The sequence below is a fragment of the Metopolophium dirhodum genome, chromosome 1 (assembly GCF_019925205.1).
Source record: "Metopolophium dirhodum isolate CAU chromosome 1, ASM1992520v1, whole genome shotgun sequence".
Classification (NCBI taxonomy): Eukaryota; Metazoa; Arthropoda; class Insecta; order Hemiptera; family Aphididae; genus Metopolophium; species Metopolophium dirhodum.
Window position 1 is genome coordinate 40,487,272 of NC_083560.1, and position 13,133 is coordinate 40,500,404.

Below are 13,133 nucleotides of genomic sequence, written 5' to 3' on the forward strand. Positions count from 1 at the left end.
AAGATTGTTATTTATAAAAAAAACGGGCAAGTGCACCCATGGGTACCGATTTGTTGTACTTTAGGTAGTGTTTAAAGGGGTCGCTGTAACGGATGGGTTGAATTTTAATTTAATGATACACAACGATTATATACGAAAAACGATTCTGAGCGAAGATGTGGTCTGTCAGACTGTTAATATAAAAATCATATACATTAAACTTAAACATCATTGTAAAATCAATACCTTCATCGCTCAGAATCTAAAAATTAATCGATTAATATAGGTTACCTATTATAAACAAAATATATATTATACCTACATTGTTAATACAAAATATTTAAAATTATATTAGGTTAGGTTAAATTATTGTTTACATAAACTGTATAGGTATATATTGTTACCTCTGAAAAATTTGTCAAAATTACAATTTTGATTTGCAAATTCTAAAAATCAATTTTTCCTATTGAACTTTTTCACGACAAACGATTTAATTTTATATTCTTATTAGTTATTTTAAGAATTGACACGAAAAACGTTATAACCTATACTACGTTCTTTAAAAAATTAGACGAATAATGTTATAAGCAAATATATATTTTCTTCGAACTTTTAACATAGAGAACATCACGAACTAAACCGTTCTTCGAACTTTAAAAATAACATTATTGATCAAAATTAGTTCTGAGTGCCAGCCCCGGCTGGTGTCATTTGTTCCCGGATGGGTGACCACCCAGGTTTTAGTGACAAATCCTTGCCACACATACACGTGGTCAAACCATACCACGGTCACAGGCCGCAGACCGCAGTTGTCGAAGCCTTAACTCAAATTTAAAAAAAAAATTAAGTTTAAAAATCTAAAACATTTTCAACAATATTTAGTTTTTACGAAACATTGAAGAGGATAAACAACGCAAATCGTAACTCGTAATCATAAGGTAGGTACTGAAGTACTTAAACTTTCTTAAGTTAAATTAATATGAAACTATAGCTAGGCGTTCAACTAATTAAGTTTCAAATCCAGATCCAAATGTGCAATCTTAGTTATAAAACTCTTCATAAATGTATTATATACTCTATTTGTGTACATATATAGTATATATAGGTATAATTTAATAAAATATTATTTTATTTAAACGTAAATTACTGTAAAATGTTATTCTAATTGAATTTTCAAGAACGTATTATTTCAAAACGTTCTTCTGATATTAAATGTACGATAACGAATAACTTAACAACGTTTATTTGGTCCATCATTCAAAAACTCTAATATTATAATATAAAGTTTTTTTGGCGAAATTTCAAAAAACATAAACAATTTTAACGTTTTTCTAGTAAAATATTCGGTGAGCTATTTAATTCATAACATTATATCTAGGTATATTAGTTTGTTGAACATAACTTAATTTAACGTTTCTCGCCCGAACCAAAAATTAACGATTAAGGTCATCCTGGGAGGTTAACGAAGTCAGCCCTCCTAAACCTAATTATTAGGTAATTTGCGACTTTGCACTTAATATTTTGCAAATTCTGAAAATCAATTTGCAATTTTTTGCTTTTAATTTGCTAAATATTTGCATTACACTCTATTACCTGTAAGTTAACCACTTTTTTTTTTGCGCACGCACAGTATGGCGAAACGTTGTGACTACAGTTCATCGTAATTCTACAGTTTCACTGCGCGAAACACGGCCACGATGTATACGTAATAAACTGTATTGTCACGACATTTTCAAAATAATCTGAGTGCGCAAAAAGAAAAGTGAGTACCTAAACTTCCGGAGAACAGAGTATAGTTTGGATCATTTTTAAGATGGCGGAGGGGCTAACAAAATGACCTTGCATATTTGACCATGCATATTAATTATTATTATTGTATTTTTGTATTAACTATACAATTACTAATATTAGACTATACAAATTAGTAGATCACAGTCAACTAAATTCGTGGACACAGTAACTGAGGTTACTACCTACTATAAAACTGAGATACATTCGAACCGAGATACACCTATAAAGCGTAGGTACCTATATTATATTAACATAGGTATAGGATTTGCTTAAAAAAAACTGCACATGGGTGAAGCCAAGATATTCAGCTAATAATACTATATAATATGTGTAATAAATAATAATGATGGTTAACCATTTGTACGTGCTGTTGTTTAACTTATTATCGCTAATGTGTATAGGTACAATGTATATAATATAATATATAATTATTATTATTGTCCATTTGTACCTACATAACGTCTCGCTACTGCCGTCAAGTTTATCTCAAAGGGCCGCTTAGGTTTTAACAAAATTAAAGTTAGGTAGTTTACATTTGCAACTCTCACGTTAATATGTTAATATTTCGTGAAAAAGTAAATATAATATTCTTGTTTGCATAGTTAAAAAAATTACTAAAAGCAGTAGTAAATTGAACATACTTCCTGAAGTTCGATTGTAATTTCGAAAAAATGGTTTAATTTTTAAGCTTCTAAACTATGCTTTTTATGAATCACTCTTTTGATTTAAAGTCAGATGTGCCCAAAATAAATACAAAATATGTACCTAAACAGTTGTCACTCATGGTTGTTGGGCACCAAATTACAGTTCTATACTCAAGTATAAAACGAAAAATTGAACATAAATGAACTTTTAAGGAACTAGACAGCTTGAAGTCCATACAAATTCTGAGCAAAAACGTCAGCAGTATTATGGATTTACAAGAAATGCCGTTTAAACAGTGTTGGGTAGTATTGTAGTAACGTAACGCAAATTACAAATTACTGTAGCGCAATTACTTTTTCAGTGGGTAACGCAGCAGTAATTTCATTACATCTTACTTAAAGTAACGCAATTGTAACAAAATTACTTTTGAAAAGTAATTTCTATGAAGTAACTCACTAACGCGTTATTTTCCACGTTATTAAAATAATAGTTTTGAATGTATTACAGGTATAGGACATCCCAGAAAAAATAGAAATCAATTATATTTATTTTTGATTCCGATAATAGTTAACAATATTACTAAACATTCCAGGAATAAATGTGATCACTTTATTAGCAGAAAAAAAAAGTTCGGTTTAAAAATAAAATTTAATAAAAATTAATTATAATTTATGACCAAGGCTATGAATTTAATGCACTTAAAAACTATTTAATATGCATGCGTATATGCACTAAAAACTGACAAAATATGCATGAAAATATGCTCTAAATTTTCAAAAATATGCAAAAAAAACACAAAAATGTAACTTTTATTTTTATTTTTTCCATTATAATTTTTTATTAGTTTTAGTTTAAATATTAGTATTGTTACACATTGATATGACTGATATGAGTATATGACTTTTTAGGCTTGACTAGTCTTGATCTTCGTTGTATACAAGATCTATAAAAGAAATATGCTAAAAATAGATTATGTTTCTACTTAAAATTATATATTTTACCTTTAAAGTAGTTATTGCATTGTACAATCAATAATCTCTTTAGATTTTCAAACTTGAAAGACCTTTTGTTTAGTGCCAACAAAGTTTTATATAAAGAAAAGGAGTGTTTTACGTCTGATCGATTTATACAAAAAATTCATTAAAACATGCATTTATATGCCCTAACCCATGAAATATGCAAAAATATGCAATATAAGATTTGGTATACTAACTATAAAGAAATCAAAACAAATTTTGGCCGAATTCTTTTGTTATACAGTATAGCAAAAAAAACATGCAAATGCATTATAAATTCACAGCCCTGTTTATAACTTATTACTACATAAGTGATATAATTGTACATTTGTACATAATACTAATATAATATAGGTCTATTATCACTAGGTCTATGATTGTAAAATATATACATAATAATTGAATCATATGAAATAATGATGTGTGTTTTTTTTTACTTTTTATTTTTTATTTTATTTTTGTGTGTCATCACGGTTTAGGGCAGTACAGCTGATTTCATTTTCATCAACAGTATCTTGTTCGATGGGAAAGTGAATCTAGTTAGTGCATTCAGGAAGTCAAATTTATATATAAGCATTTAAATCTCAAATATTGACAAGATACGGAAAAATCACAAAAATAAGCAAATTATTTTGAGTTGAGAATTCATAAAAATTTTTCTTTTTAAATCTAAGATTTGAAAATGTAATACAAGATAACTCATAAGTCATAAGTTTGTCTACCTTTATAAAAAAAAAAAAATGACTACAAGCAAATCAAATTAAATTTTTATGAGCGTTTGAAGTTCATATTTTTACAACATTGGATATTCACTCAATTTCTCATGTAGCGTTGTACTGCTGTACAGCTGTACAGCAGAGCGACATCTAATTACCCACTTTTTACTAGGTATTTGTTTAATTAAATATAACATAATAATAATTAATAATAATAATACAATTATAATAATTTGGTCAATGATCAATGCAATCAAGGTCTTGTATTTATAATAATAATAAAAAAATAATACAATTTATTTCATTTCGTTTTACATATACATAAATAAATATAACAATATGAATTTTAAATGACGGCTCTAAAAAGCAAAGCTTGTAGAGGAGTTACAGAATTCTATCATTTAATACAAACCCGTTTTTAACTTAACTTGTATAAAATATAAGAAAATACAATGTATTATATTGGGTAATATATATATATATATATAACCAATAAATATATAAACGAATACATAACTATTAAATAATTACTAATAATAAATACTTAGTATCCTTTAATAATAATATTTTTTCAGATAAGAAAAGTATTTGTACAGTTGTTCAGGATGTACTTAAGTATACCTGGTACACCCATAGATGTGGCTATAGAAATTTGTCCTATTGAACTCCAAAAAATATAAGATAATTATTATTGAAATTGAAATATTCATTAAATTATTCTAAACATTTTATTAATTAATTAAAATTTTTTAAAAATTTACAACTAAAGAGCTGAATTTTAGGTTCTAAAAAACAATAAATACTGTTTGCACCATTCCTCTGGTAGCAGGTAAATTATTTAAGTATAAAAATAAAAACAAATTTATTATTAAAAAAATCATTCTTATCTCGTAATCAATGATTGAATACTATAATCTATGGTATAATCACGGATGAGAGTAACAGAATTACCAATTTGATTACAAAGAAGTAGATCTGATTGGTTTTAATTTTCATCATTCTTAAATCAAATTATTTGTTTTGCAAGAAAAAATTGTTATTAGAAAAAATCACAACTCGAGAAATTAACAAAATATATGATTTTTTATGAACAATAATCGAATATATTCTAAAATATGAAAAATAGGCTAAATATTCTCTTATGTCCAAAATATGCTATATATGCAAAATATATTTTTCCTACTAACTCTGTGATGGATAATTCTTCTATATTTTTCACCCTCGAAAAGTTGCATAAAGACAATAAAATTATGTAAAAACAGTATGTATTGTATAACACAATGTTGAGAACCAATTGTTTCAACATTAACATATTATGTTGCGTGTGAAATATGGTAGAAAAAGCATTTGTATCAGAGACAAAAAAATTATGTAAAGTTTGTAAGAATCTATGAAATTATGTTGAACCTAAATTTGATTTGTAATAATATCAAGATGTATCTTAAAAACAAGCATTATGATACTCTATAATTTTTCATTTGGATAGTTATTAATTATATCAATATTGTTAGTTAATAATCGAACCTAATTTTTTTCTATCCTCCCTTATAGCTATGGTAACTATGACTATAATGTATAATTTCTACCGTTTCAGAACAGTATATATTCAAGACTTACTACCCAAAATTTAACCACCGATAAATGTTGGTTAAATTTAAAATAATACTTTAAAAACATGGAGGAGAAATATTGAAGTCAATAAATAAATAAATATGAAGAAGTTAAAATAACTTATTTCACAACGTCTCCAAGTGCTCCTAGTGCTTCACGACATCGTTCATAAACAACATAACTTATACTAACAGCAGGCGCTACTTTCATAAAATTTGGAGTGATACCTCTGTACAAGCCAGCCATACCTTCTTTCATCCAAATTTCTCTAAACACTGACATCATTGTCCTTGTATCAGGACCTTCAAAATCTGAAACAATAATAAGCCAATTATTAATGAAATAATAAACAATATAAAAGTAATAACTTACGAGGTGCTTGAAGACGTGTACGGACAAGAGCTAAAGGGTATGAACACACCTGGCCACAAGTACTAGAAATAGTACCACACGCTAACAATAATGGCACACCAGGTTTTTCACTATCGTTATGTGAAGTGATATACTTATTTTTTAATGTCTACAAAATAATAACAGAATATAATTGTTAAAATAATGCAGTTTTAATAAAAATGTTTAACTACCAAACTTGTATTAATCAAAATATGAATTCAAAATATGTACAAATATTGTACAACCATCAGTGTTATGGCAAACTTGAAATTGTTAAGAGGCAAGTCTAATATTCCATCTAAAACCATCTAAAGGCGTTAACTGTCATATTTTTAACCAACTGTTGTAGTAAATACTAAAATACTTGTTAATTCATAATGTTACCAATTGGCAACCCATCACCCCTTAAAAAATTCAGAGAGGTTATAACCTCTCAATCACCTCCTTTGCCACACCACTGCTAACCATGATGGTAAGTTATAAACAGTTTTCAATAATAATAATTCAACAAATGTGTGGTGTGAAAGATTTAAAAAGAGTGAAATATTAAATATTTAATTACCTACTCATTTTCAGTTATTTAGTTAATATAAAATACATTTTGAAAAAAATTTGAAACAATAATATTTTATTACCGAAATAAATATACTTTTATATTAAACACTCCAAAATTAAAAATTTAGTACAGTTAAATTATATTTACTTATAATTATTGTTGAAATATTACATTATTTAAATTACATTTTAAATTAAATTTTTTTTTTAGATTTTATGTAGCTATATATTATAATCAAGAACTAACTTAATCTTTAACTGTCTAAGACGGGGGTTCTTAAACTTTAGTAAGACACAGACCTCTGATGAAAGATTTTTAGAAATCGCGATCCCCCCCTCTTATATTAGCATTGCAGACCCTCAGGGGGCCACGGATCATAGAGTAAGAACTGCTAGTCCAAAAGATTGTCAGCGCACTATTTGTTTAACCTTAATGACCCATAATATGCAATTTTGCAAGTTTTTCTTTCAGAAGAATCAATTTTGAATGGTCAAGTCTTTTAAGAACTTTATTTGTGTGGTTTTTTTTACAATATTACAATTATTATTCTATGTCATAGAATCTATGATATATGAATATTTTTAAAGTGTAATATTTTACAAACTTATATAACTTGTATAAATAATGTTATGTTCAAACAAATATAATTCTTAACATTAAGTGATAAGCCACTTTAATATCAAAATACAAAATTGGTTCTGTTGAACACAAATCTTTTGTTGCACACGAGCGAGAGAGAAAACAACAATTAGTGCTACAATATGCTCTTGAATAGAAAAAAATTAAATACTAGGTAATCCATGTCAGTGTTTACACTCATTTTTTTAAAAAGTTTTTGAAGTATTTTGACATATAAATATCAAATTTTGAACGAGAAATATTGTATTCCAATGACAACCAATTATGTAAAAACAGATTATCAAAAAAATTAAAGCTCGTATAATCTTGTAAATTAAAAAAAAATCACCTCATAAACTGCAAGGTCAATACCAGCATACGGAAGTATACCTATAAGGTTGGGAACATAACCTCTGTAAAAACTGCGCATACCTTCACGGTAATACATTTTTTGAATACAATCAAATATGCCCTTGTATTGATTACTTTTTCTAATGGCTAATTTTGTTTTTAAAACCTAAAAAAAAAAAAATCATAAAATATTATAATTATAGTTATAAAAATAAAAGAGTAACATACTTCTAAGGGATAAATTAATGATTGACTAAAACCTCCAGCAAGGGATCCGGCCATAAATTTTTCAAATATTGTTAAGTCATTAGTTCTTGAACCTTGAATAAAGCGTTTAGCTTGTTCATAAGCCATAAATTTAAGTGCAGACTCTGGAGCTATCTTGAGTACATTTATACCATTTCCACGCCACATGCCTAGTTTGCCTCCTTCATTTAACATGTTTTTGAAACAAGCTGTTATATTGCTATGTTGATTGCCGTATACCTAAGACACATTTTAATCCATTTTTATAGTTAAGTAATAATTATCATAATTATATTTTCAAAGGTACTAAAAATTTAATTGGATGTACCTATTGTTTTATTTGGAATTAAAATTATAAGATATTATATAGAAATTTAAATAAATTTAAAATTAATTAGATTATTTTGTTATAAATTAAATGAGTTAACATAGTCTTACTTGTAAATATACTTTAAGCCTATCTAAAGGTGCAGTAAAAGTTCTTGAGACAGCGCCAGCTACACCACCAGACACAAGATGCTGCCACCACATCCCTGTTATTATTTCAGCCTGAGTGAAATCATCTGGCACATTCATATCTTCTCCAATGTCTATACACTAAAAATACAATTTAAGCATTCACTTTTAACATTTTGTACTATTTACAATAAATTAAATTTTTTCAGAATATATAAAATTTGTACATTATAATATCTATAATATGAACATGACTAGACTCAAGTTACTAGAGATATAGTACATAGCTACAGGAATAATACAAAACTGTTTTAAAATGTGGACTTTTGAGGAATATTATTTTAATTGATCTTATTGTTTTTACTATAACAAATAAACTATACTACTATGTGATTGAATTATAATTAAATTTGAATGATTCAGTTTTATTAGAAATTAAGAATAATTAATAGTAAAAATAATTGAGTAAATATGTTTTATAGATTATTTTTTATAAAAATCCAGTTACAATCATCCAGGTCATTATATTTTTTTGTATATATTGGGTTTAGCCCGTTTAAATTTTTAAATAAATAAATATCATTAAATATAAATGAAAAAAAAAGTATTTAAATGTTAAAGCAATAGGATTAACCACAAGTCATAATAGTTAATATTATTCATTATTTTAAATTTTAATATATAGAAACATACTTTATCTTATAAATAATTAATCTAAAGAGTAGATCTAAAACAATTAAGTATTCATTTATCTATTACAGCTAATAAGATAGAAATCAATTAAAAAAACAAGGAAGAGTTCTAGATAAAATTACAAATTTAAATAGTAGACCTAACATTGGCGCAAATAAGGTGGGACTTGGGGGGCTAAGCCCGCCACCTAATGTGAATTTAGCCCCCCAGGATTATTATTGTACTAATGTAATTTTTTAAAGAAAAAATTAAAATATGACCTACGTCGTAGTAGGTGCATAATATACATAAAAATAAATTTAAAAAAAATCAAGGGTATACTCGTAATTTATAAAAATTGTTTAGAGATTTTGAACATTTTGTACAGTGTATACATGATTACATATAAACGATAAACCTATGACTATTATCGGAAATAATATTAATAGTTTTAGTTTTATGTTTGTGTTTAGCACAATAATGTAGACAATAGATATCTATTTCATTTTAGTAGTTTGGCTTTATTTAGTATAGAAAAATACATAAATATTGATGTGGAATCGGTCTTAAATAATTTTGCAAAAACTCAAAGAAGAATTAATTTAATTTTGTAAATATTAATTAAAATAAAATTGTGTACATTTATTATTTTATATGATTGTGATCTTTTAAATTTAATTAAGTATCATTACAGCTGTTGGTGATTATAATTAAAAATAACAATTTCATGATTATTTTGGATCATTTAAAGGTATGGAGACAAAGCCTCAACTTATAATTTTTAGTTAAAAATAGATGGGGTTAAGCCCCTCCCTATTGAAATTCCCTATTCGCGCCTATAAGACCAAAGTCCCAAGAAACTATTTAACTATAAAGCTTTTAACAATGCATTATAATGTTTGTTTTTATAACTATGTGCATAAATAAGGTTAGTTTATCACTACAAAAAACGTTTTATATTAAATATAATAAAAAAATATTTTAATGAAATAGTTAATAAATATAAATATACTTAATCATTGTTGTCTTTTAAATAACATATAAAGTACATGTTACTTTTTAGTTGACTATTATAATAATATGTTACTTTTTGATAAAAGAAAAATTAATCAAAATGTTGTATAAGTACCTTAGTTTAATATCTAAATAGGTACATAATATTACTTTAGAATCCTTTTTTTTCAAGTACCTACTTACTTTGTTTGAAACCATTTTTCTGTATAGTTTTAAATACAATATATATATATTACAGCACTAGAGACTACAATAATAATAATAATAATAATAATAGTTATAGAAACGCAAATAAAATTCACTGCATCACATACACACTTAACATAACTAATTCCTTGCACAGGCCTAAAGCAGAATGCTGCTGAATTTAATCGGAGACATACTTGTGATACATGTGTATAATTATTGAACTACATAACATTCCTGACATTAAGACTATATAGTATTACTTAAAGTATATTTATTATGAATCCATACTTACAGCTGAATGCCTCCAATATTTAATTAAGTCGTGTAAGTCTGTAAAGGGGAAGTTAAGTAAAAAATCTCTCCATTCTTCAAAGCTAATTTCTAAACTACCATCTTTATCCATCCTAAAATATGTATATAAAAAAACATTGCAAGCTCAATTTATTTTAAAACATCAACCACAAATTAATTACCTTTTAAGAAGTCTTATAGCTTCAGCGTCGTCAATTTCAATCCTTAATTCTTGGAAAGCTCTTATAATCTCATATTGATCAATTTTCCCTAAAGAAATTATAAATAAATAAACTTGAAAACAAATTTAAAATGGTAATACTTAAAAATAAATTGTTGATTTAAAGTGGGTAAAATATTTTCTTATTTGTCATGATTTAGAAAATGTGACAAGTCTATTAAAATATGACATTTCAAAAACCTCAAATTATTGTAATAAGTAGTGCAGTATTCCTTTCGATTTGTTCATTCATATATTATCCGCAATGCGCAGTACTAAATACGTTAATTAATTATATTAGTTTGTAGAAGATTATCAACATAAACTTAACGTAAACAATGATAAAAAAGTATATCAGAATAACATTTTGCATAAAACTTTGGAAAAACTCAAGTTATATTTTGTCACAAACAAACTCAGAATTTTGTAAATATTATCTTTACAAAGTAGTTTTACCTTAGCAAATAAAACATTACAATTGAATGAAAAAAAACCACAGTAAATAAGGTAACTTATACTTAATAAGAGAGCCAAAATATATTGTACAAAACTAAATGCTATTATTTAAAAGTGGCTATACTAGTATGCTGTAGCAAAAATATGTACTTTACTGTAGACAGTTGTAAACAGTTTGAAATGTATAAAAAACATAAATAAAACTGTTAACCAAAATGTACTTAATATAATAAAAATAATATATGTGCTTTGTATATAGTTAAAATAATATGGTAATTATAATTTTATCCTTAATTTTTAATCTGCATTTCATAATTATGATTGTACTATTTGTAATGTATTAACTTAATCTAGATTGTTTATTTTATTTATTTAATACTATAATAAGTTTCTGATTAAATTATTAAACATAACCTACTATTTTACTCAAAAATTTTAAAATATATTTTTTAAATCTTATAGATGTACATATTAAAAATTATAAAACATAAATATATAATATAATATATTGTACTTTAAATATATTTTTTTCATGCATAATTAACTAAACATAAGGAATAGTCATAAATCATAATTATCATTAAATTTTTAGAGTTGGTGTTTATTAAATAAATTCTTACCATCTTTGTTTTTATCAATTTTTGAAAAAATTAGTCTTAATAATTGTTCATGTTCTTTAACATAATGTATAAATTCAGCTAATGTAATGGAACCACTTTTAGTGGCATTAGACAGTTCTGAAAACTTCTATAAAACAAAATAAAATATAAAATTAAATAAGTTACTTATAATTATGATAATATTAACGTAGGGTAAAACCATATGCCCCGTTTAAAACAGAATTGTCGTTTATTTTGAGTATTATGTTTTCTTGTCCCAACAAACTTAAAATGGGACACTTTTGGACCCGTTATCTTCATATTATTTTCATTTAATAAGCGCCGAGTACTGACGAACAATTTATTGTCAGTAATAATAATGAGACATGTCAAATTACACATTGTAATTATGAACTAAAACCATCACCCATTCTGGTTTCCAACACACCTCGTCTAACGGACACATGGGTTGTTATTTCTAAAATATAAAAGATATTAAACAATTTTTGGAGGAGTTCTATTATTTTAGAGTGAAGGCAAAGATCAAAGTTGTTTGTTCTGTTTTTTTTTTTTTTAATAGATATGGTTACCCTATGTTAAATTCTATTTTTAAAAAAAGTATTTACTTACTTGAACATACTCTTCATCATGCAATGCAATGGACAACTCAAGTATGTCAATTTTACCGTTCTTGTCCATGTCAAGCGATTCGAATAATTTAGCCAAATTAAGTTCATATTTGTTAGGAACCTCATGTAGATAATGAGGAGGCATTATGCTTTCAGTGTCACTATGTCCAACAGTCATTTGATGATTAATAGTGTTCACCATTTTTTAACTTAGCTACCTAAATAAAATGTAAGTTTAATTTTATTTCTATACTCAAACTAAGTAGATTCATACATAACAAATAAAGTCATAGATACATACAATTTCACATAAGGAAAATATAAAATTAAACTTTGAAATTTGAAATAATTATTATTAGAAAATTAATGAGTGTTCCTACAACAGTCCTAACTATAAAAAAAAATATCAGACATTTGGAACAACTGAAACGTCTGAAACAGTCAGGTCTCAAAAAGGCAGTCATAGTTATCAGCAGGTTTCAATACTGTATCAACTTAATTTTCTTATCAAAGTGGTTACCTAGTGGTTACGATATACGACACAAAGAAATACGTTGGGCGTCTCTTCGATGAATGGCATTCATGATGTAGATAAACCTGACTACACTCAGCGCCGAAAAGTGACTAGTAATTTGACAATTGATGGCGTTATAATTGTCGTCATATGAGTTAATTATCAATTAAA

At 26.0% G+C, this 13,133-nt stretch overlaps 1 protein-coding gene across 1 annotated transcript; it reads right to left on the reverse strand.

Annotated features, from left to right (window-relative positions):
- Window positions 1–5,878: 5,878 nt before the first annotated feature.
- Window positions 5,879–12,882, reverse strand: LOC132938318 (mitochondrial adenyl nucleotide antiporter SLC25A23-like). Its single transcript, XM_061005093.1, has 10 exons — window positions 12,750–12,882; window positions 12,450–12,666; window positions 11,841–11,967; window positions 10,727–10,814; window positions 10,546–10,657; window positions 8,361–8,519; window positions 7,905–8,162; window positions 7,675–7,842; window positions 6,131–6,278; window positions 5,879–6,069 (listed from the first exon to the last, which is right to left on the reverse strand). The coding sequence occupies exons 2-10, from the start codon at window positions 12,648–12,650 to the stop codon at window positions 5,879–5,881; spliced, it is 1,452 nt and encodes a 483-aa protein (XP_060861076.1). The 5' UTR covers window positions 12,651–12,666; window positions 12,750–12,882.
- Between the last annotated feature and the right edge of the window lie 251 nt (window positions 12,883–13,133).

Coding starts and splice junctions, on each gene's coding strand:
- LOC132938318 (XM_061005093.1), bottom strand. CDS start 12,650: ATGGTGAACACTATTAATCATCAAATGACTGTTGGACATAGTGACACT. Junction 10,815..11,840: donor AATTGATAAAAACAAAGATG/GTAAGAATTTAT, acceptor TAATTTCTTTAG/GGAAAATTGATCAATATGAG. Junction 6,279..7,674: donor TTGACCTTGCAGTTTATGAG/GTGATTTTTTTT, acceptor ATTATTTTGTAG/ACATTAAAAAATAAGTATAT.